Below are 22,058 nucleotides of genomic sequence, written 5' to 3'. Positions count from 1 at the left end.
CTTCACCTGTTACACTGTGAAATGTTTCCATGAGATGCAGCTCAATCATCATTCATCTAGTCTGTGAAGTAAGTGCATGCCAGCAGGCAGTTTAGTTAACCTGGTGAGTTGTGCTGTCTAATGTGTAATATTATTTAAACATCTTACCAAATGCCGCGACAGGCTAAGACGTGGGTGTATACTGAAGATGCGTCATCTCATTACTCACTGTGGATTTTATTACTCAATTTCACAAGTTTATAAAAGCAAACAATTACTTTGTTGATTGCATTTCATATCACCGCGCAATGGCATTTACAACAGGGTTGTACCAGACTTTTACCTGATCCATTTAAAAGGTATAAGGACACAATAAACTTTCTTCTTATGGTGGCCAGGAAAGCAGTGATGAGGAAATGGGGGGGTGATGCGCCACCATCACTTCCGTTGTGGAAAAATATCATCTCAGATACAATCACTTTGGAAAGGCTGAGGTTCTGTGTCAGTGGACAATATCATCTGTTCAAAGCAAAGTTTGGTGCTGAAACGAATGCAGATAAAGATTAAATCATGTGTAGAATGACGATGCAAAAGGACCTATAAGTGATGCTATATGTTATCTGGTGTTTGTGTCACTGTAATGAATCTGCGTTTTCTTTATAAGTGCACAACCTGGACTGTTATATTTAAAATGTTCAATAAAAATATTATTTAAAAAAAAAAAGAACAGGTCGTTCTAAAGAGCTCACTGAATTCAACTGTAGGATGCCACCTTTGCAACAAGTCATTTTGTGAAATGTCTTCCTTCCTGCATATTCCTCGATCAACTGTAAGTATGTGGTACTGTATTACTGCAAAGTGAAAGCCTTTAGGAGTCACAGAAACTCAGCCATGAAATGGCAGACCACGTAAAGTTATAGAGCAGGGTCACTGAGGTGCATCGTGCCTAGAAGTCACCGATGCTCTGCTGACCTCCTCTGGTATGAACATCAGTACAAAAACTTCACCACGAGCTTCATGGCCTTCCATGGCCAAACAACTACTGTAGGTGTAAACATGTAGGTGGCCTGATACATTTGTCCATGTAGTATATCATCAATAAGTCTCACTTCTTTTTCTGAATGATATGAACTTATTAAAATGATCGTGGCTCTCCTCAAAGAAAACTATTTTGCAGTCGTGTTTCTATTTGAAGATATGTTTAATCCCCTTTAATAAAGAAACAATGGTCCAGAGCTGCTCAGCTCTTGGAGTGCACAGATATGAGTTTGGTTAAAGAAGCCCTGCTAGCAGTTCCTGGAAGCTTGGATGTTCACTTTAACAAAAAAGCCAAAATTTTAAGTGGAACAAAAAGTCCTGACATCCGTGCTACAGTAAATGCTTTCATTAAATGTCAGTACAGACAAAGCAGTATTTGTGACTTTTTAATATACACTTAAATGCTTCATATCCACATAGCTGCGAGGGTTTCTGTGAGTTTTCATCTGCTCATCTGCATAAGCCTTTTATACACTGTGTCTTATCAGAGAGTGGGACCACAAATCTTGTGATATTTTTGAATAAATGAAGACTCAGTTTCCAGATTTATTTGAGCGACACAAGGATGGACTTTGTTGTGGCAGATAGGGTTAGGACCCAAGTGCAGGACTACAGAGATTGGCATAATATCAAGAGTGTTTTATTAAGTTTTATTTTAGTAAAGCTACCAAGGCCCTATTCCAGGAAGCATGTTCAACAAACAGTTGATTAACTCTGAGATCAGCAACTCTGAGTTTCCAGTTCCAGAACAGCTGATCAGCGTTGTTTCAATCAACTCCTGAGTATGTTTACCTTGGGTGAACTCCAAAAGTGCCTCCTATCTCCTTTTCCTGGATGACCTTTTCATCTACAGTAGGTCAAGGTAATGTAGCTAGGAGAAATGAAATGATAAGCACTTATGAAAAGATTAGAGTGGTATGCTAAGAATACAGCCTTACACTGGTTCCTTTAGAGTGTGATGCCAAATGTCTGCATGTTAAAACTACAAGTACAGAAAATGCACTACAAAATATGCATCTTACTTCACCACATGTTCTTACCCTGCTGCTTTATGCAGGTCATTTAAACGAGAACAGCCTGTGAAAAATATCCCTTCATTACAAAGGTTGGGATTATAAAGGAGGAAGAAGATATAGGGCCAGGTTTACTGTGGCTGCACAAAGCCTTTTTTTCTTATTAAAAATCTGATGGCTTTACTAAATGTGTTAGTTTTCTGACTGAAGGTTGTGGACAGGAGTATGGCCTTATGTCATATGTATTTGTAAGAGTTTCCCTTTCAGGAGGAGATGATTTAAATAAATCACGCAAACATGATTTACAGAGTTTGCACCATGCAATTTACTGCAAAATGCACAAAATCTAATGCTGAAAAAAGGATGTCTTATGTATGAGGTGGCTGTGATAGCTGCTACTAGGACTGTTTTAGAGGGGAAGATGTCCTCAGAATGAGTGCGTGATTGACACTTTGCAGGGATGGCTCAAAGCTCTGAGCATGTAGCAGATATCGGCTGGGACAGGTTACAAGGCTGGCTTTATTTTCTAAAAGACAAAATGCAGCAGCAAAATCAGTGGACACACAGCAGTAAGCCTCTCTTCCCATCCCAGTGTAGGGTCCATGCAACTCTGGGGCACAATATATAAAAATCAGCAAAGCAGTGGTGTGGTTTTCCACAACAGCCATTTAAAGACCAAAAGCAAAATCAGGATCAAACAAACAAATATAAAGAGAGTACACTCATAATGAAACAAACTGATAATTACTTCTAATATTTAAATCCCCTTTAAGATAAATAAAAGTCACAAAATTCATTAAAGCAGTTTTTCTCTCAATGGCAGAAAGTGAGGTTGCTATTCCATCTGTAGATTAAATTTCTACAGAATATATATTCCAACAAAGGAACTGACATAACCTGACCTGAGGGCATATCCACCTCCTGATGCTGTCTGGGCCCTCACGGGTTCATCAGTAATCTGTCTCCTGCATTTTGTCCTGTCAATAATTAGATCAATCAATCCAATGTAAAATTAGGATTCAGCTTCATCTGGTGGAAATTCATGTTGGGTAAATGATGACAGCAGACATTATAAAAGAAATGATATATTTCATATTAAAATTTTTATTCTCTCTATGAAGATCACACAGTTGCATACACCTTTTAAAGAGGTCTTGTGTCATTGTTAAGCAGATTATATCCAACTGTACATTTCCTTTTCTCCACAGAATATCTTTCCTCCAGGACTGCATTGAAGCTATAAAGAACTGGATGGTTACTAATTATCCTTCACTCAACAATAGGAAAACAGAAGTTCTTGTTTGTGCTCTTGAGAGCTTTGTTCCTATAATCAATAATCTTGGTTCTTTATCATCATTGGTTCAATCAAAGACAGAATGTGGGTGTTACGTTTGACCTGGCTCTTAGTTTTGATAAACATTATTAGCCTTTTTTAAATAAGTACTACTTAATAGATCCCCTAAGTGGTCTCATGTGACACCTATTTTGTCATCTTTGCACTGGCTCCCCATAAAGCTCAGACTTCACTTCAGATCTTGGTGATCACTTTCAGAGCTCTGCAGGGTTAAGTGCTTGTGTACCTGAGTGAGCTCTTAAACCCTTACATAACATAAAGACCGATGAGGTCTTCTGACCAAAATCTGTTGGTGGATCCTGTTCTAGACTGAAAACTAATGGAGACTGTGCATTTGTGGTCGCAGCTCTGAAACATTGGCATGCACTACCATTACATCTGAGATCTGTGGACTATACTGAATCCTTTAAAGAGCAACTCAAGACTTATTTGTACAGGCTTGATTTTAACTTGTGGTTTGTGTGTGTATTACTACTGTATTACTATTTTTCCTTTGATTGTTGTGAAACACTTTATGATCTTTATCTATAAAGGTGCTATATAAATAAACTTTATTTATTTACTTACTTACCACTACGGGGGCTGGTGACAAAGGAGACTGTATGGGGGGGGTGGAGGTCGATGTTGGCAGAGGTGACGGGACACCTCTGGTGGCTTGACTGCAGGCTGGCAACAAAGTAGACCTTTCAGAGGGTGGTGTCGGCAAAGGCAACGCAGCTACTCTGGTGGTTTGGCTGGAGACCACCATCAGTGAAGGTGTCCTTCTAGGGGCCATCTCTGGGACAACTCTGACACATTCGATGTCAGACCTTTGGACTCTGGCTTGGGCTCTGGTGGAGTAGGACCCCCCTGGCTTGGGTTATTGACATTCAGGCGGTGCAGAACTCTCTGGCTTTAGACTCGCTTGCTCAGGTGGAGTGGGACCCACTGGGGATGCTGGAGACTCTGAATTCACTGATGACTGGGACTGCTTAGCAGGGCACACTGCCATTTCCTCTGACTGCAGAGGCTGCTCAGGTGGACTGTGGACTCCCCAAGGACTGGAGCTGAAGCTGGGGCTTGACCGCCCTCACCCAGGGAGCAGAATCAGGCGCAGGTACAGCTTGGACCCTGGCCACCCTGGTAGCAATGACAGGTGCAGGTTGCTAAGTCGCTTCTGATGACAGACTGCAGCAGCTCAGGTGCAGGATGCATCATTGCACAGGAAACTCAAGTTGAAGCAGAAGTTGGGGCCTGGCCATCCTCACCCTGGGAAGTGAGTTGGGTGCAGGAATAGATTGGACCCTGGCCACCCTCACCCTAGGAGCAAGGATGAGCACCCAGGGCATGCTGTGAACCATTAACAGTCTCTGGAGGGGCATGGTGTGGAGCATAAACAGTAGTCTCTATGGTTGTAGGCACTGCTACACAACTCCCAGTCTCAGAGTTAGCTGGTCAGAAAACATTCACAGTCTCAGGGAGGACTGGCTCAGCATCAGAAACAGTCTTTACTAAAAGCTGGTTGAAGAACAGAAACAGCTCTTGAGGTAGCTGGCTCAGCCACACGACAAAAGTCTCAAAGGAAACTGAACAGAAAACATCTTTTAATTCCCCACACACAGCTTGACCCACGCCGGCTCAGAAACACTACATGAAAAGTCTTTATTTACTCAGAGGCACAACATGAAATGTTTTTATTATTAGAAGGCTCCGAAACAGAGCATGGAATATAATTTATATTAAATATATATGAAATAATAATCTTTTTGCTGAATCAGAAGTTTTACAGTGTTTAAGGTTTTTTTTTTTTTTTATCCCTTGTATGATTATATAGGGAAAACACACAGCTTTAGCCGAAAATGAAATGTACTGAGGAAAAAGAGGAAAACATGTTGATCGGTTGGCCCTGAAGAGGTAGTGACGTCTTGAGGGCGGAACCACTGACAGACTTATCCCATGAAGGAGCCGACCCGGACTCATTAACGCGAAGCGCATTGTGGGACTCGGAAGCTGTTCGGGAGGAAGCAGAAGGATGTCACTGCAGTCGTTGTTGGTGCCTCTTTTCAAACTGTACTTGTGCGGAGTTAAAGTTCTTCTATATCAAATATTCAACCGCTCTTTTACTCTACCAGGTGAGCTCAGCTTCTTTCCCACAAAGGTTTTGACTGTCTGTTCAGTTGTGTCTTAAAAGTTGTTATTTCTAATGATAGCGACATGTCCCATTTGTATGCTGGAGTCCGTAAGTAACATGCTGATTTCATCCTTATCGATAAAAGCATCTAAAGGAGTAAAAACGGCGTTGAACTGTTTTAATATTGTGGGCATCTACTCAGTTCTGCAAACTTGTCATATGAGAAGCACGCAAAATGTAGAGTTTGAAGATCGATTAGCTCGTTGGTACCCTTTAATTCTGCACCAGATAGTGTGAGAGAGACCCGAACATGTGACGTGCTGTCTTATCATAGGAACGTGTGTATGCGGTTATTAAAATGGCAATCTTCAAAAAGTTGTAGACAGTGAAAGGATTACTAATCTGGGAGTATTCTTAATGGCGGCTGCTGACTCCGTTTTCCGAATAGCACCGGGGGGGGGGGGGGGGGCTGTATTTTACCAGCTAGGCTGACCGTTCAGCCAGAAAACCTCCTGCATCAGTGAGGCTCAAGGGTAACAAGATCTCCCTGCCAGAATAATCCTGTAATTCAAACTATGTAAATGAAATTCATTTTTGATCCAACAACACGTTTGAATTTCAGAAGCACTGCTTTGCCTTCGTACATAATTTGTTTTATTGTGCTAGAAAACATGAACCATTGGTATGCATTTGTTACACTGATGCATTTTATTCTGGCAAATGAAGAGTTCACACTTGGCCTCATTTGTATGACATAAAGATGTTGAGAATTAAGCATTTAACGTGTCCCCAGGGACAAGGCTTCACATGTTATAGTCACTGAACTTCCAGGCATAAAGATGTGACATAAGGCTTTACTTAAATTCTTGGAGTAAATCATTGTACTCACCTTAACATATACTCAGTGTGAATGCCTTTATGGCCCGTAATAGCCTGGTTACATTAAAAAAAAAATCTAATGCTTAAAAGAGTGAAGTGTGTTTGCCTTATATGAAAGCAAGCCCTTTTAAATGTGCTGCAACTTTTAGTTTAGTTCACTCAGAATCATTAAGCTTAATTGGGATGAATGAACTAGAATACAGTGATTTTCAGGAAAGACTAGAACAAAGACGAGAAAAAACGTGATTGTTTCTTGAAGGAAAATCTGCTCATTTTGAAGCCAGTGAGGTGATGAAAGTACTGACATTCTTCACTTAAGCAGAAGTTCAGAGACTTAAAAAGTAAAAAAAAATTCAAGTACTGATTCAACTTCATTGGGAAAAGGATCACAGCAGTGATCACTCACTCCAGTAGATTTTCTTTGTGTACTGGTTGTGATCAGCTGAGCTGTGCTGCTGTGTCTGCTCTGAGGTTTACTGCTCTGTGTGTGTTTACACAAATGAGCTGTCTCTGCTGATTTCCATTCCCTACAGTGATAAAGACTGTACTATATGACACAGTGTACAGTTGAGGTTGACTTCAGTGAATGAATTTAAGCACCATCAGCTTAAAGCCAGTGCTACACTTGATGTAACCTAACTATGATCACGAACACCACAGCCACTGTGCACTGGCCCAACATAGAGCATTACTGTAAATTCACCAAGCTAACCTGTTTATCCTGCACTAAACTGCAAAGTGTTCCACTCCCTTCATGTCTGTTGCTCTTCTGTAGCGTTAGCTAGATGCTGACATCCTGCGACCACATGTTAAAGTGTAGAGAGTAAAAGTAAAAATTTCTCACAAAAATAAATACTCAACGTAAAGATACCTGAAAATTCTACTTAATTGCAGTAATGAAGTATTTATACTTTGTTGCTTCCCACCTCTGAAACCTCTTGGTGCTGTATAAATAAAAAATTATAAATAAAATTATAAAGACAGCTTTGCCAGACTGTCATACTTGGAATTAACAATCAGTGAGTTTTTTTCAGGCTTTGCATATCACTCCATTCTGTTTTCATGTACATTTCTCCATAGTTTCTCCCCAATTTTCTGACTACTGGGATCCAAATATGAGTTTGCACTGTAAATGATACTAGAGAAATATCATCTCACCTTTACATTATTCTCATTTATCAGGAGGGTGATGCTAATATTCTGACAACATATGGCCCATAAAGTTCTGGACTAGTTCATGAAGAATGGCACCTCCATGAGATTATATAGTTAGTTGGTTAGATGTGACTGCTCAACAAAAAGCTCCAATATTTTACACTGCTTTATAAACAGTTTATGTAATTTATGTAATCAAAATAGGTTTCATTTATTTACAGTTAATTCCAGTACTTTTCTATTGGTCAGAAAATATTTTAATTCAGACAGTGCTTGCTTTTTCCTGAGTTTGAGTCAGTTTTTAAATTTATTTATTTATTTTGGAAAACCCATTTATCAACAAAGTAGTGTTCTTGAAAACCAGAAGCCTAAAGCAAGTTTACTGAATAAAGCATGTGACTCTAACAAGGGAAACTGCTAATGCGTTACACTGTAAGACAAAGAGGGGACTGTTTCTGCAGATGCAGATTTAGGGTTTATACCCATATAATCGTCTTAAGAGTGTGAGTAATGAAAGAGTTTCTTTTTTTTAACATTCCTTTTTCATGGAATATCCAGCAGCAGTACAAAAAGATAAATACTGCTTGGTTTTTGATTTAAGAGCAAAAAAAGTCAAGTTTTGAAGCCTGACTCTTATTGTAGTTCTGAACTTCAGTGTTATTAGTAAAAGAGTTAAGCTTTGTTTGATGCATCACTTACCTTTGCTAAAATACAGTGGCTTGCAAAAGTATTCATACCCCTTGAACTTTTCCATATTTTGTCACATTACAACCACAAACATAAATATATTTCACTGGAATTTAATGTGAAAGACCAACACAAAGTGGTTACAACTGTGAAGTGGAAAGAAAATTATACATGATTCAAAACATTTTTTACAAATAGAAAACTGAAAAGTGCGGTGTGCAAAAGTATTGAGCCCCCCTGAGTCAGTACTTTGTGGAACCACCTTTTGCTGCAGTTACAGCTGCAAGTCTTTTAGGGTATGTCTCCATCAGCTTTGCACATAGTGACTGAAATTTTTGCCCATTCTTCTTTGCAGAAACAGCTCAAGCTCAGTCAGATTAGATGGAGAGCGTTTGTGAACAGCAGTTTTCAGATCTTGCCAGAACTTCTGGATTGGGTTTAGGTCTGGACTTTGACTGGGCCGTTCTAACACATGAATATGTTTGGTTTGAAACCATTCCATTGTAGCCCTGGCTTTATGTTTAGGGTCGTTGTCCTGCTGGAAGGTGAACCTCCGCCTCAGTCTCAAGTCTTTTGCAGACTCCAACAGGTTTTCCTCCAAGATTGTCCTGTATTTGGCCCCATCCATCTTCCCATCAACTCTGACCAACTTCCCTGTCCCTGCTGAAGAGAAGCAGCCCCAGAGCATGATGCTGCCACCACCATATTTGACAGTGGGGATGGTGTGTTCAGAGTGATGTGCAGTGTTAATTCTCTGCCACACATAGCGTTTTGCATTTTAGCTAAAAAGTTCAATTTTGGTCTCATCTGACCAAAGCACCTTGTTCCACATGTTTGCTGTGTCTCCAACATGGCTTCTGGCAAACTGCAAACGGGACTTTTTATGGTTTTCTTTTAACAACGGCTTTCTTCTTGCCACTCTTCCATAAAGACCACATTTGTGCAGCGCACGACTAATAGTTGTCCTGTGGACAAATTCCGCCACCTGAGCTGTGGATCTCTGCATTTGGTCCAGAGTCACTGTGGGCCTCTTGGCTGCATCTCTGATCAGTGCTCTCCTTGTTCGGCCTGTAAGTTTAGGTGGACGGCCTTGTCTTGGTAGGTTTACAGTTGTGCCATACTCTTTCCATTTCTGGATAATGGATTGAATTTGGCCCTTTAAGTTACGTTTTTGACATTTTGCTTAACCCTCTTAATTGGAGGTCTTTCCTTGAGGTTAAAATTCAGCACCACTATAGCCAGCCACACTTGGTGTGTGTGCAATGTTATAGTGGTGCTGAACTTTAACCTCAAGGAAAGACCTTGAGGTTAAAGTTCACATGCCTGTTGATAGTTTTCCATTCCTGTGATTATAGTTATCAGTTTACTCTGACACACCCAACATACATTCATTATCTAGAGCAAAGTACTACAGAACTGCAGTTCCCTTGGCTGCCAGTTGTCTTTGAGTCAGAGAGATATGCTGTTGTCGGCCAGATAATGGGCGGTATTACAACATCTTAGAGCCAGCAGTTAACTCATGATGTACATGAATGAAATATGAGTAATTTGTTTCACTATTTCTGGTGCTGATGTAAAAGGGTAACAACATTATCTGCTTCTTGAAGGTTGATTAAAGCGTAGCATTGTTGTATTAGGCTTTATAATGTTTTTAGTTTTACTTGTGATAAACAAACTACAGAATCAGTGTTAACCAAGTTATGGGATTTTCTGTCTTAGCCTGATATTGTAATTGCTTGTTTGCATGTAAATGTTTCTGAAGGATTCAAATCCAATTCTCAAACACTTCAAATGTTTTTCACCAAAATCAAATGTTTATTTCACTATTCTTGTTAGGTTCTCGATAAGAGAAGCCATCCTGGTGGACTTTTTACCTAAGGAGCCAATGGAGGGTAAAAGTTCAGGACCTTCATGCTCTGGCCTCAATCTGGTTGCACACCCACGGGCAAAAAGCAAAGTCTGGAAGTACTTTGGCTTTGACACAGATGCAGATGGCTGTATATTGCACTGGAAAAGAATATACTGTCGTGTATGTATGAGCCAAATTGCTTATTCTGGAAACACCTCAAACCTGTCATACCACCTGGAAAAGAACCATCCCGTAGAGTTCAGTGAGTTTGTGAAAAGCAACACAGAGGCTTTTGTCACAGTGTTCTCTAGAATAAAGACTGAGCCCACCGTTCCACAGCAGCAATCCCAGGAAACCAATGTAAGGCAGAGCTTAGACTACGAAAACAGACGACACAATGATTTGACGGTGGCTATTACCAACTTCATCTGTGAGGGGTTATATCCTGTATGTGTGGTTGAAGAACCTACTTTCAAGACCTTAATGAATACCGTCGACCCTGGATACTCTCCCCCAAGCAAAAGTGACCTTGTAGGTAAAATGGTTCCTCAAGTGTATTGCCGTACCCATAATGTGGTCTTTAATGAGCTTACTGGGGTTGTGAACTGTGGCATCTCTACAGATCTATGGCAAAGTCAAACCCAGAATAGAACATATATTTCACTCTCTGTGCATTCAGTTAATTACAACAGTACAACTGGCTTTTCAATGACCAACAAATGCCTTAAAACTTTTGAAGTACAAGAGGACAACACAGCTGAGAATATCACCAGAGCCATGTACGAAGCCTTTGTTGAATGGGGGATAACTCATAAAGTCATTGGGGCCACCACAAATGGTTCAGTCGATATTGTGAAAGCATGCTCCCTCCTGGATCTGTCAGTGGAAATGCCCTGCCTTGGGCACACGGTAAATCATGCAATGGATGAAGCCTTCCAGCTGCCGCGAGTCGACAGCTTTCTGGGATGTTGCCGCAAACTTGTTGATCATTACAGAGAATCTGCAATGAATATACTACGAGAAAAACAGAAACAGCACGGCCTTCCTCAGTGTACACTCATCACCGACAGGGGCAGGTCTTGGTTAGCCACACTGGCAATGCTACAAAGACTGAAAGAGCAACAGGTTGCTGTAAGTACAACACTCATAGAGAGTTCCAGTAGCCATCATTTTAGCTTCAGTGGTTCTGAATGGGCCTTATTGGAGGGCTTGATTGAAGTCCTCCAGCCCTTTAAAGTTGTGGCAAACATGTTCACTTCTTGTAGGTATCCAACCATTAGCATGGTGAGACCTGTCCTTCATATGCTGTTGAACACCACCCTCAAAATTAAGGAAGGGGACCTCAAAGAAATCAGCATGACCAAAGAGGTCATCTCCAAGGTCTTGTCAACCACTTATTCACAGAATTCACAGTTATCACAGGAGATCTCAACGTTCCTCAACGTTGCAACATTTTTGGATCCTCGTTATAAGAAGCTGCCTTTCCTTTCCACTCAGGAACGCTCCAAAGTTGAGAGTATTATTACTGAGGAGGCCAAAGCACTCCTGGAGAAGCAGATGTCAGAGCGGTCATGTCTCGATGATTTCTCTTCGGTGTCTGATGAGCCACCTTACAAAAAGCAGAGACCTCTAAATGAATCTTCTGCCAGTGCTTCAGTTCAAGATAACCCTTTGGCTGCCATATTTTGCCAGACAGATGCAGACCAGAGCCAGGAGGAGCTGCATGCTCAGATAATAGAGGAGCTGAGCAACTACAAGTCACAGAGGGTTCTAGGTCTGAATGAAGACCCTTTGCTTTGGTGGTCGAACCATGCACCTTTGTTCCCAACGCTTCCTAAGGTGCTCCAAAAGTATTGGTGTGTTCCTGCCACAAGCGTTCCATGTCACAGGTTGTTCAGCTCATCAGGTACCGTTCTTTGTGGGAAAAGGAACCGCATAGTTCCAGCTCTAGTAGATATGCAGGTTTTCCTGTATGAGAACTCACGGAGTTACTGTGAGCCTGAACCGTGTGAGGACGAATTTGACAATGTTTGGGAGAGCAACTGTAGCCTGGGTCAGCCACTAAAGTGACTGAGGTTTTAAGGAACTTTAATGACTTGTATATTATGTGTTACGGGTGCTAACACATGAAAACCCACCGGTGGCATGAAAACCTAAGGATCCTTTATAACTGTTTTGGCCTTTATTGCATATGGAATACTTTGACTGTTAACTTCATAGCTGTTTAACTGTTGCATAAGAAAGAAACTGCTGGAATCACATTTCCCCTCTACAGAGCTGATTTTCAAGATCTGTGCAGAAACTGTACTTCATTAAAATGAAGCAGAGGATCAACCTGAAATATTATAACAGAGGAACAGATTTATCATTTATATAGTAATATTGTGTGTTATATTTTGCTATAAATGTTTATTAGCTGTTTATTATAATAGAACTCCTACTTACATCAGCTGTGGATGAGCAGAGTGGTATAAAATGAAGCCAGAGTATTTTTGCATTAGATGGGTCACAGCCTAAAACCCCTGCCAGATATAGAGGGTATCACAGCTATCTTAATTGGGTTTTTCTGGATACATTTGATGCAAATTGAACCTTTGACCAGGACCCACTCCAGAAGGCGCAGAACCCCTACAGCTCAGGGGACTGTGGCATATATTATAGCTTCTTTGGGCTAAGTCTGGTTGGGTCCCATGGGCTCAGGCACCAGACGCTTGACCTCAAGCTTCTAACCTGCCTCCAGTGTGGGACCCCGGTAACCCTGTACTGGGCATAGTAAACCGAACACCCCCCACCCCCCCCCCACCCCCGTAATTATCAGTGTTCTTAAATCACTCTTTGTCTGGCAGCTCACCCAGGACCAAGCAGAAAATTAATTGCCTAAATCCATAACTTAATATATCTAATATAATATTAATATCTAATAATAATATCTATACCTAATATTTCTTTTACCACTGGATGCTCTGTTGGGGACTACTGTTAATTTTTAAAGGACAACTACATTTACAACTCTTTAAAGTTCATACATTTAAACATGATACTTAGGTCTGATAATGTCAATAATAGAAATATGTAATTCACTCTAGGTTTTCTTTTCTCTTTTTTTTTTTTTCAAATCCTGGTGAGGAATTGGTTGACAATTATCTATGAGAAATACCAATATAGTAACCAGTTCGAAACAACCCATGTACACATGTATCAATTTTATCTGCTGTTTACTTGTCTTACTGCTACTGTTTCATTTTCAGTTGCTGTTTAGATTTATGTACCCAAACTATATGGTCATGTTTATGGTACAGATTAAAATGAGTCTTTCTCTGATCATAACTGTGTTAATGATTTCATCAGTCTGTTCTGGTCAGTATATTTCAGAGGTTTCATGTGTTCCAGCTAATTTCCAAAGTTAAGAAAACAAACAAAAATTCTGTATATTAATTTTAAACTTGTATGGTTTTGTGGTTTACTCTGATCAATGAATAAACCCCACTCCATACTTCAATATTCTCAGTGAGTCTCTTGGTAATTTAAACAAAGCTTTTGTTTTTGAAACAAAAGGGTTTTGACATCTGTTATAAAATGATTTCCAAAGTATTACGTATTAGTGTACTATTATGATACAATATGACCTATTTATTTATATATTTAAAATACAAAAAATACACACATATGCACATGCACACAATTTTTAGGTTTTCAGTGTTACCTATATATTATATATATTGGTGTTTAAATTTACAATTTTGCTGGTAATCAGTAGAGATTTTAAAAAATATTCTTTCATATTGTTCTATATTTTGTTTTATTGATAAAATAAATAACCAAAATGTATTAAAATTGTTCTGCTCTTCATTGTACTATTTGAAAAATGTCAGCCACCAGTTTTGGTAATAGTCATTTTATTTCTCAGTCAGCCTGACTGACATATCAGTGCATTCATAATTGCATCATCTTGAAGTGTGTTTCTAAGTTCTCTACAAGTATCAGCTGATCGAGTGTACGAAAAGTTTCCTGTAAATTGTCTGGAAATGACCTCTGACATGCAAACGCGTGATTGTAGTGCATATAGACTCTGGGCTGCAGTCCCTGGGCTTCAGTTTGCTTGATTCTTCAGCTGCTGTGAGGCAGCTGTATGTAACTGTTGTGAAGAAGTTTGTGCCAGCATTGTCACAAACCTCGTAATTTAATCATAACTCGAGAGAAAATGTGATTCTAACTTAAAAAAAGAATAAATGAAGTGAAAGATTGTGTAATGTTCTCATGTGGTCCACTTTTTCCTCCTACACAGTCTTACCCAAGCAAAATGGAAGGGTTGCCATTGTGACTGGGGGTACCAGAGGAATTGGTTTTGAGACAGCAAGACACCTGGCAAGCCTTGGCATGCATGTTGTCATAGGTAGGCTACTGTCCAATCACATACCGTTACTCAGTCTCAGTTGTAGAAGTACCTTAAACCTGCATTCCTCCTTCAGGATGTGATTGGCTTCAAAAACAATCTTAGTTGTGAAGTATGAGACAATGAGCCTACTGACCACTTGATCTATTACCTTGGTAACCTCTGATGATTATGGTCTCATTCCATAAACAGTGCAGGGATTTCACAAGATGGATGAGATCAGATTAAAACATATCATTTGTGGATGTACTTCATCATGGCGAAATAATTGCAAAATATTATTACATTTATAATTAAATATCTACTAAATTACCAAAAACTATTTACTATTAGCTGACAGTGGCGTGTGGTGGAGGAACTTTTCAAACTGTTCTTTTAGGACAAGAAGCAATAAAACACTCCAAAAACACCTCTACACATAAAACTGTGTCACTGGAAAATTGTGCATAAAGTATCAAAAGTAAAAATCATTCTGCAGAAAAATGTTCCCCTTCATGCTGAATATTACTGCTGTGTAGGTTTGTTAGTTTAAAATACATTTTGAACTGTTTGATTTGCTATAAATCAGATGTTTGTAGCATCTGTTCTGTGAGGAATATGTATCTCTTACTGAGCTTAGAAACACAGGCCTTGATTACTATACATATATATATGACTTGTGTGACATGGTTAACTGTCAGGATCAGGGGGGTTAAAAATATTAGTTTTTCACTAATATTTTTAAAGTGAAGCTAATGTTCTTGAGCCAGACCAATCCCTTCTGATCATTTGTGAATACCTGCTTCAGCAGTCATTTGTTACTTAGTGAAAGTAAGATCAAACAAAGATTCAGTATAGGCTGTAGGTTTGAGTTGAAGCTGGACATCTACCCACCAAGCCTCTGTTTGATCTTCATCATCTCCAGCTGGCAATGAGACAGAAGAGGGTGCAGCAGCTGTGAGGAGGATTCATGAAGAGAGGCGCGAAGGAACAGGTAATCATACAGCTGTACTCATATACAGTACTGGAATATCAATTATCCATGTGACTAACAGAACCTTTCAGTCAGTATTGTTCTATGATGGGTGACGTTGAGCTTCAAAATAAAGGCTTTAATTTCAGATATACATTATATTATAAACATTATAAAGAATTATATCATTATAAAGAACACACTATAGATAAAATAACATCAGCTGTAGCACACACACTAAATTACATGATTAGACAATTTTGTACTTGCACATTACATCTATATTCCAGATTGTATTTCCTTGTTATTGCTGGTACTGTACAGCCTCCACCTGCCATTTTGGCCCTGTCATCACAGCAGGACCAGATGTGTAAGAGGATGCTGTAGGGATGCACATCTGGGTTGAATTCAAGCTTCCCATAAAGGCACATCTAGCATAATGTGTACAGTGAAGTTTGTTCCACCAATGTCTGCCAGAGGTTCTGGCAGACATTGGTGGAACAAACCTTTCAGGTTCTTAATGAACATCCTTACTGTGACTGAATCTAACACACTTTCCTCTCATTGCTGAATTCATAGGCACTAAGTCACAGCAGTGTTTAGTTCTGTAGCCTCATGTGTTTTGCACTGCCTAAGTCATTAGTGAACAGTAGTGAGTGCTGCACATAAACTGTGGTTTATGAGTGGCTCTTTATGTTTGAACATTTGGCTCATGCCATAGTGATCGATGTAGCAGTACCAAAGGACTGCACCAAATACCAAGGGCTGAGAGAAGAGCTAGAGAGGATGAGGAAGGTGAAGGTGATAATCAGAACACTCAGGGCAGTGGGCTCTCCCTGAGCCTGGTTCTGCTGGAGGTTTCTTCCTGTTAAAGGGAGTTTTTCCTTCCCACTGTCACCAAGTGCTGCTCATAGGGGGTCATTCTGGCTGTTGGGTTTTCTCTGTATTATTGGTCTTTACAATATAAAGTGCTTTGAGGCGACTGTTTGCTGTGATTTGGCGCGTTATAAATAAAAATGAATTGTAGTATGGGTGCATTATGTAGTCATATTTCTGTACACACAATTATAATGTGATGCCAGTACCTTGTAAGCGTGCATTATGTCTGGCTCATTATAGATCATATAGACATTATGTAGTATACACCCTTGTACAAGAGTGCAGGATGTACTTTCTCTTTTTAACAAGGAATTTTTTTATCTGTTCTAGGATGTAGTGACTAAAACATATTTGTAGAAATGTTAAAGGTAATCACAGACTATCAGTCTCACGCTTAAAATTGTTTTGATTTAATAGTATTTTATATTGAAAACATATTTTTGCTGGAATATGTATCTTTACTAACCCAGGGGTGACAGAAAGTATTTGGATCAAAGTTTAGCGCAATGAGGGCAAAATAGTTTTGCAGATGGTTTAAGATGTCTGAGAGCTTTTGTTAGGAAATGGGGCTGTAATGTTTTCCTGACTTCTACTGTACCTTTATTTCATGTTGTCATTAATCGGTGATGGGTCTTCTTGCCACTAGTCTCTCATGGACCTTCATGAGAGACCTTCATCCTCCTCCTTGCTCAGATTGTTCCCCATAATCCCAGAATATGCTCTGCACACAGATATTCAATATAGACATCTCCGTATGGGTTCACTTACATTTGGTAAAAAATAACAGAAAACCCACGAACTCAGCTCATGAAAGGAGCATTAAACCAAACACCCCCCAGGGTCCAAGCAGTGAGAGCACAGGGTGTCGCTGTCTCTCGTCTCAAAGTATTTTGGTGAGCTTGGAGGCCAGAGTCAGTCTCTGGGATGATCAGTCATCATCGTCCTGAGCTATCTGCTGATGGATCCCACCACTGCCACCGACTTTTTTTTTGTAGAATTTTAGTGTATTCATAAAAAAAGTCTACTGCTGGAGTTGTCTTTTTAGATTTTTCTTCTTGCAAGATTCAGTGAGTACAGAGTACACAGCAGTGTGGTGAGGGAATTCACAGGAACACAGGAAACCGCTTACAGGGTCCCGCGGCATCAGAGGTTCAGCACAGCTCAGCAGATACATGGAGCAGATGTGGCAAACAAGTCTGTTCAGAGATGAGGTACCAGGACCCTGTCTCAGTGGGGAAGGTCTCACATGCCTGGACCTCTCCTGTGTGCAGGGGTCAAAGGGTTAAGCATGACAGGGCATGAGAGAAAGAAAGCTAACTCTCTGAAAGTAACAAAATAATCCTCGAAACATTCCAGGATTCATATGTGACAACAAATAGTCAAAATAGAAAAGGGATTAATAATGTATGTAATTGTGTTACATGAACACAATTATTGTGTCAGTTATCTGTCAGGGGTCAGTGCTAATGTGTGTGTTTGTTTTTATTTCTTGCTCACAGCTGAGTTTGTCTTTGTGGACATGACATCACTAAAATCTGTGCGGCAGTTTGTGCGGTTGTTCAGAGACCGAGGTCTTCCACTTCATGTCTTGGTCAACAATGGTAGGCTGCACAGATATCACTTTAAACATACATGCTAGTGTGCATTTGGAATTTTGAAACTGTGGTGATGATTTCTGGTGTTTCCAATATCTCAAACTAGTTTACTAAATCTAAAACAACTTCCTCGCACATAGCTGGGACCATGCTGGTTCCTGAGAGACAGACAGAGGAGGGCTTTGAGTACCACTTTGGCCTCAACTACCTGAGCCACTTCTTACTGACCAACTTGCTGCTGGACCTGCTGAAGAGGTCAGGAAGACCGGGCTGCTGCTCTAGAGTCATCAACATGTCCTCTGCTACACATTACGCAGGAGTTGTAGACATGGAGGACTTAAACAGGAGGTGAGAGGTTCAGTGAAGTGTGAAACCCTCCGAGTCTGAAAGAATGAGTGATTACATTTTGTGAGAACTACACAGTGCAGGCAGGAAATCAGCAACTTCACTCTAAGTTGGGATGGTGTGTAAACTGTAAAGAGAATGCAGTGATGCAAATCCCATGAACTGTATTTTATTCACAATAAAAGACAGAAAACAGGTTTAATCTTAATCTTTAGCTCATTTTGGGTGATGGCATCAACGTGTCTCAAAAAAACAAAAGGCTGGGAAAGTAAGTGGTACTAAAAAGAAAGCTGGAGGAACATTTTGCAGCTAATTAAGTTAATTGGCAACAGCTCAGTAACAGAAAACAAAAGGCATCATCATAGACTTCATTAGTTATCATTAATCTCTGGCTCTCTTCCACAGCATGTCTTTTGTCCTGTCTCCCTCCCCCTCACCCCTAACCGGTCACAGCAGATGACTGCCCCTCCCTGACCCTGGATCTGTTGGTTTCTTCCTATTGAGGATTTTTTCCTTCCCACTGTCTCCAAGTGGTTGCTCACCATTTTGACTGTTTTCTCATTGTTTTATGTGATGTGGCACTATATAAATAAAACTGAAATTAATTGAATTGAATGTTATAGTGCAGTCACACCTTTTATTTAATTCTTGACTGTTCATATTGATAATTATTTATTAACTTCTGTTGAAGGGCTTGGTTTACCCTGTGAATGACCTTCTTTTATTGTGTGAATGGCTTCTTCTTTATACTGTTATTTGTGCTGAGACACCTGCAGAAGTAGCAACTAAATTTCATTGCATTTTATGACAATATAAGGCATTCTGATTCCAATTAGTGCCTACTGAAAATATATACAGGTTTTAGAACAGAATTTAGAATGGTAACTGCAATAAGCAGTGGATGTCAGTAAGTAAAGCAGTGAGTACATAAGCAGGTAAGATGTGTTGAGTAAAATCCAGACCATCCTGGAGGCTGTAAAAAAACAGCTGCATCTCTGATCTGCTTCAGAATAGGAAGGACATGGAAATCAGAGCCAGGATATGCAGTGGTGTAAAGGTTATGGAGAGCAAATGCAACTTTTCCAAGAGCCTGCTCTGAATCCTGCAACTGCTGCAATGTTTAGACAGCCCTGGTAACCCCAGCAGGACAAATGAACGTGCTTTAAGCCTTGACTTAAACAGAGAAGCGATTTGGTTTTATAAAAAAGACAGTAAAGTTAACTCTGACCTAATCCTCCGGTTCCCAGGCTCCACTACAGTTCCCATGGTGCCTACTCTCAAAGCAAACTGGCTCTGGTCCTATTCACCTACTACCTGCAGGAGCAGCTGACTGCCAGTGGCTTCTCTGTGACTGCCAATGCCGTGGATCCTGGGATGGTGGACACAGCGCTGTACGATAACCTTTGGACACTCGCACAGATGCTCAAAAGACCAGTGGCCAAGCTGCTGTTCAGGGTAAGGGTTAAGCTGTTCATCTTTCATTTTGTCACTTGTGAGTTTTTCCTCTGTGGTCTAGCAGGACAAGCACAGGCAGAGGCCATAAGATCATTAGCAAACTCACTAATGCTGTACTGTGATGAATTACGAAACAGTTTCTCTGCAGATGATCAGTTAGCTGTTTTACAGCTGTTCTTTCAAGAAGATTTTAGATAAATGCAGGGTTGGAGACAGTGATGGCTTTTTAATTAATGGTTTAATTACTGCCACCTCAAAGGCTTGTGGTACTCAGCCCATTAATAGAGAGTCTCATTTAAAATACTATACTATAGTTGTATAGTGTAAATAGAATTGCTCCTGCCACAGAACCCTGTGGAACTCCATAATTAGCCTTAGTGTCTATTATATTACATAGATATGATCATTTTATATTCAGCCCATGTGTACACAGTAATCATGAATCATACCCCTCCAATTCTGTACTAAGCCTTCAATTTGATGAGAACTACATGCTTGTAAAATGTTGTAGTGTATTTTGCTGTGATGCTATTTTGATGACAGACAGAAACATCTGCCATAAACCATCTTTGTGACAGTTCCTGCTACACTAAGCAGCACGCGCACTTTTTGTAAAGAGATTTTTAGGACCTACTAAAAATGTCGTTCTGTGTTCTGCTCAGACTCCAGCAGAGGGAGCATCTACAGCCATCTATGTTGCAGCTGCTTCGGAGATGGAGGGGGTGGGGGGCTGTTACCTGTACAATGGTGAGAAGACGCAGTCTGCAGAGCTTTCCTACGACTCAGAGCTGCAAGCCAAGCTGTGGAAAAAGAGCTCCCAGCTTGTGGGCCTTCAGGAGGCCTGAGACACTGCTGGATACTTCTGCATCCTCATTACTCATTTGAGGAATGTTGTCTGGTCTTGAAAAACAATAGTCAATTTATTTTGCTTCAAAACTCCAGAAAATATCCAGAATTATAAATAGCTCACTCTTACACTACACAAGAAACACTCTAATAACATGTGCTGTGCCTGCCAGCCTCGGATATTCACCTCTCCTCTCCTCCGAGCATCCATTTGAATCTGATGTTCCCTCCATCAAACAGTTTCATATTCAACAATCACTGTAATAATTCATCCACTTGTTTAATAAATTCCCTTTTTATATAAGATTGTCTTAAGTTTAATGTGATCGCTTTTTTATTAGTTTTTCCGATTTAGAATTGATTTGAAAGTTGTGTTGGATTGATGTGTGGGGCTGTCTCCATATCAGAGTCTCACACCTTACTGAGGTACTGCAGTACCTCTACAAAATATTTAAAAAATTAGGAACAATGCTCTTCATTAGTTTCATATATAACTTTTACTCTTGTATAACTGTCTGTGGTCCTTTTTGGCAAATGAACTTAAAATACAAGTTAATGAAGGTGGCTATAACAATAACTGTACAAAAGCATACAATCATTTATGCAAAAAGATATAAAGATGGTCACCATGACAGCTAACTGTGGACCACAGACATCAGCACCACACCACATTTTTAAACCAGACCTTAATATGGTTAATATGCCAAACAATTCTAATAGATCATAAAGATCTGAGCACGTGAAGCCTTAGCAGGACCTGCTCAGTGCCTACAATTACTGTGTATTGATTTCATTTGTACTGTTTCACTTTATATTTCCGTATGTGTAGTGTAATGTTGCTCTGGGTCAACCATCTAAAGCAACAGACAGTCCGCATAAAGGTGCCGGCAGGATGGAGACGAGTGATGAACTGATGTCAGTTCAGTTCAGGATTATCATAACAGGTGCCTTAAAGTGCTTAAACAAGAATTAGACTCTGTAGATGTCAGAGGCCCAGGCTTAAATGATTGATTAGTGAGCAGAGTGCGCCACTCTGTGGACAATGTGTGAAAGCATTTTTAAGATTTGACTCCTGGTGTTGACATTTCATGGATTTCTTACAGCGTGCATGAGTACGAGTTCTCTGAGTGACAGTTTATTTTTGATGCTCGTCCACACACAGCAAAAACGCTCTGCTCTGTTTCACTATGTGATGTTCCTCCATCCACGGTTTTGCCATGTTTGTGGAAAAAAATACATTATCTGCAGAATCATTTTTAACATTTTAAGAGGCTTTTGTGTCCAAAAAGTAAAAAACCATGCAGACTGCTGTCATGTTGTTTGTACTGTTGTTTGACCACTTTGCAATGATAAATAAAACCCAGAGACAGCCTGGTTGTGTGAAATTTTTTTTTTCTTGCATCCATTCTTCTGGGGAAGACTTTAGACAGTAAGAAGTAGGAGTTTGCTTTAACATATATGGTAAACTATTAATTTTCTGATTAGACACCCCAAATAATCAATCCAAGGGACACAGGAAGACCCACTCA

The 22,058-nt window shown here is 40.0% G+C and overlaps 2 protein-coding genes across 2 annotated transcripts; both read left to right on the top strand.

Annotated features, from left to right (window-relative positions):
- Positions 1-5,359: 5,359 nt before the first annotated feature.
- dhrsx (dehydrogenase/reductase (SDR family) X-linked) lies at positions 5,360-21,901 on the top strand. The gene is made up of 7 exons (XM_030754248.1): positions 5,360-5,495; positions 14,350-14,457; positions 15,362-15,430; positions 17,788-17,889; positions 18,024-18,231; positions 19,476-19,683; positions 20,346-21,901. Exons 1-7 carry the CDS (start codon positions 5,396-5,398, stop codon positions 20,526-20,528), a joined length of 978 nt encoding a protein of 325 aa, XP_030610108.1. The 5' UTR covers positions 5,360-5,395; the 3' UTR covers positions 20,529-21,901.
- On the top strand, positions 5,367-12,842 carry LOC115797745 (zinc finger BED domain-containing protein 1). Its single transcript, XM_030754237.1, has 2 exons — positions 5,367-5,495; positions 10,052-12,842. The coding sequence occupies exon 2, from the start codon at positions 10,101-10,103 to the stop codon at positions 12,132-12,134; it is 2,034 nt and encodes a 677-aa protein (XP_030610097.1). The 5' UTR covers positions 5,367-5,495; positions 10,052-10,100; the 3' UTR covers positions 12,135-12,842.
- Positions 21,902-22,058: the final 157 nt, after the last annotated feature.

This window comes from Archocentrus centrarchus, chromosome 2, assembly GCF_007364275.1.
Source record: "Archocentrus centrarchus isolate MPI-CPG fArcCen1 chromosome 2, fArcCen1, whole genome shotgun sequence".
NCBI classification, from domain to species: Eukaryota; Metazoa; Chordata; class Actinopteri; order Cichliformes; family Cichlidae; genus Archocentrus; species Archocentrus centrarchus.
Note: the sequence above shows the minus strand (reverse complement) of the source record. Positions and strands in the feature narration are given on the sequence as shown.

Excerpts from the sequence above, each read along its gene's own strand:
- dhrsx (XM_030754248.1), top strand. The coding sequence starts at position 5,396 with ATGTCACTGCAGTCGTTGTTGGTGCCTCTTTTCAAACTGTACTTGTGC. Across the intron at positions 14,458-15,361 it reads TGGCATGCATGTTGTCATAG|CTGGCAATGAGACAGAAGAG; the intron begins GTAGGCTACTGT and ends CATCATCTCCAG. Across the intron at positions 15,431-17,787 it reads AGAGAGGCGCGAAGGAACAG|CTGAGTTTGTCTTTGTGGAC; the intron begins GTAATCATACAG and ends TCTTGCTCACAG.
- LOC115797745 (XM_030754237.1), top strand. The coding sequence starts at position 10,101 with ATGGAGGGTAAAAGTTCAGGACCTTCATGCTCTGGCCTCAATCTGGTT.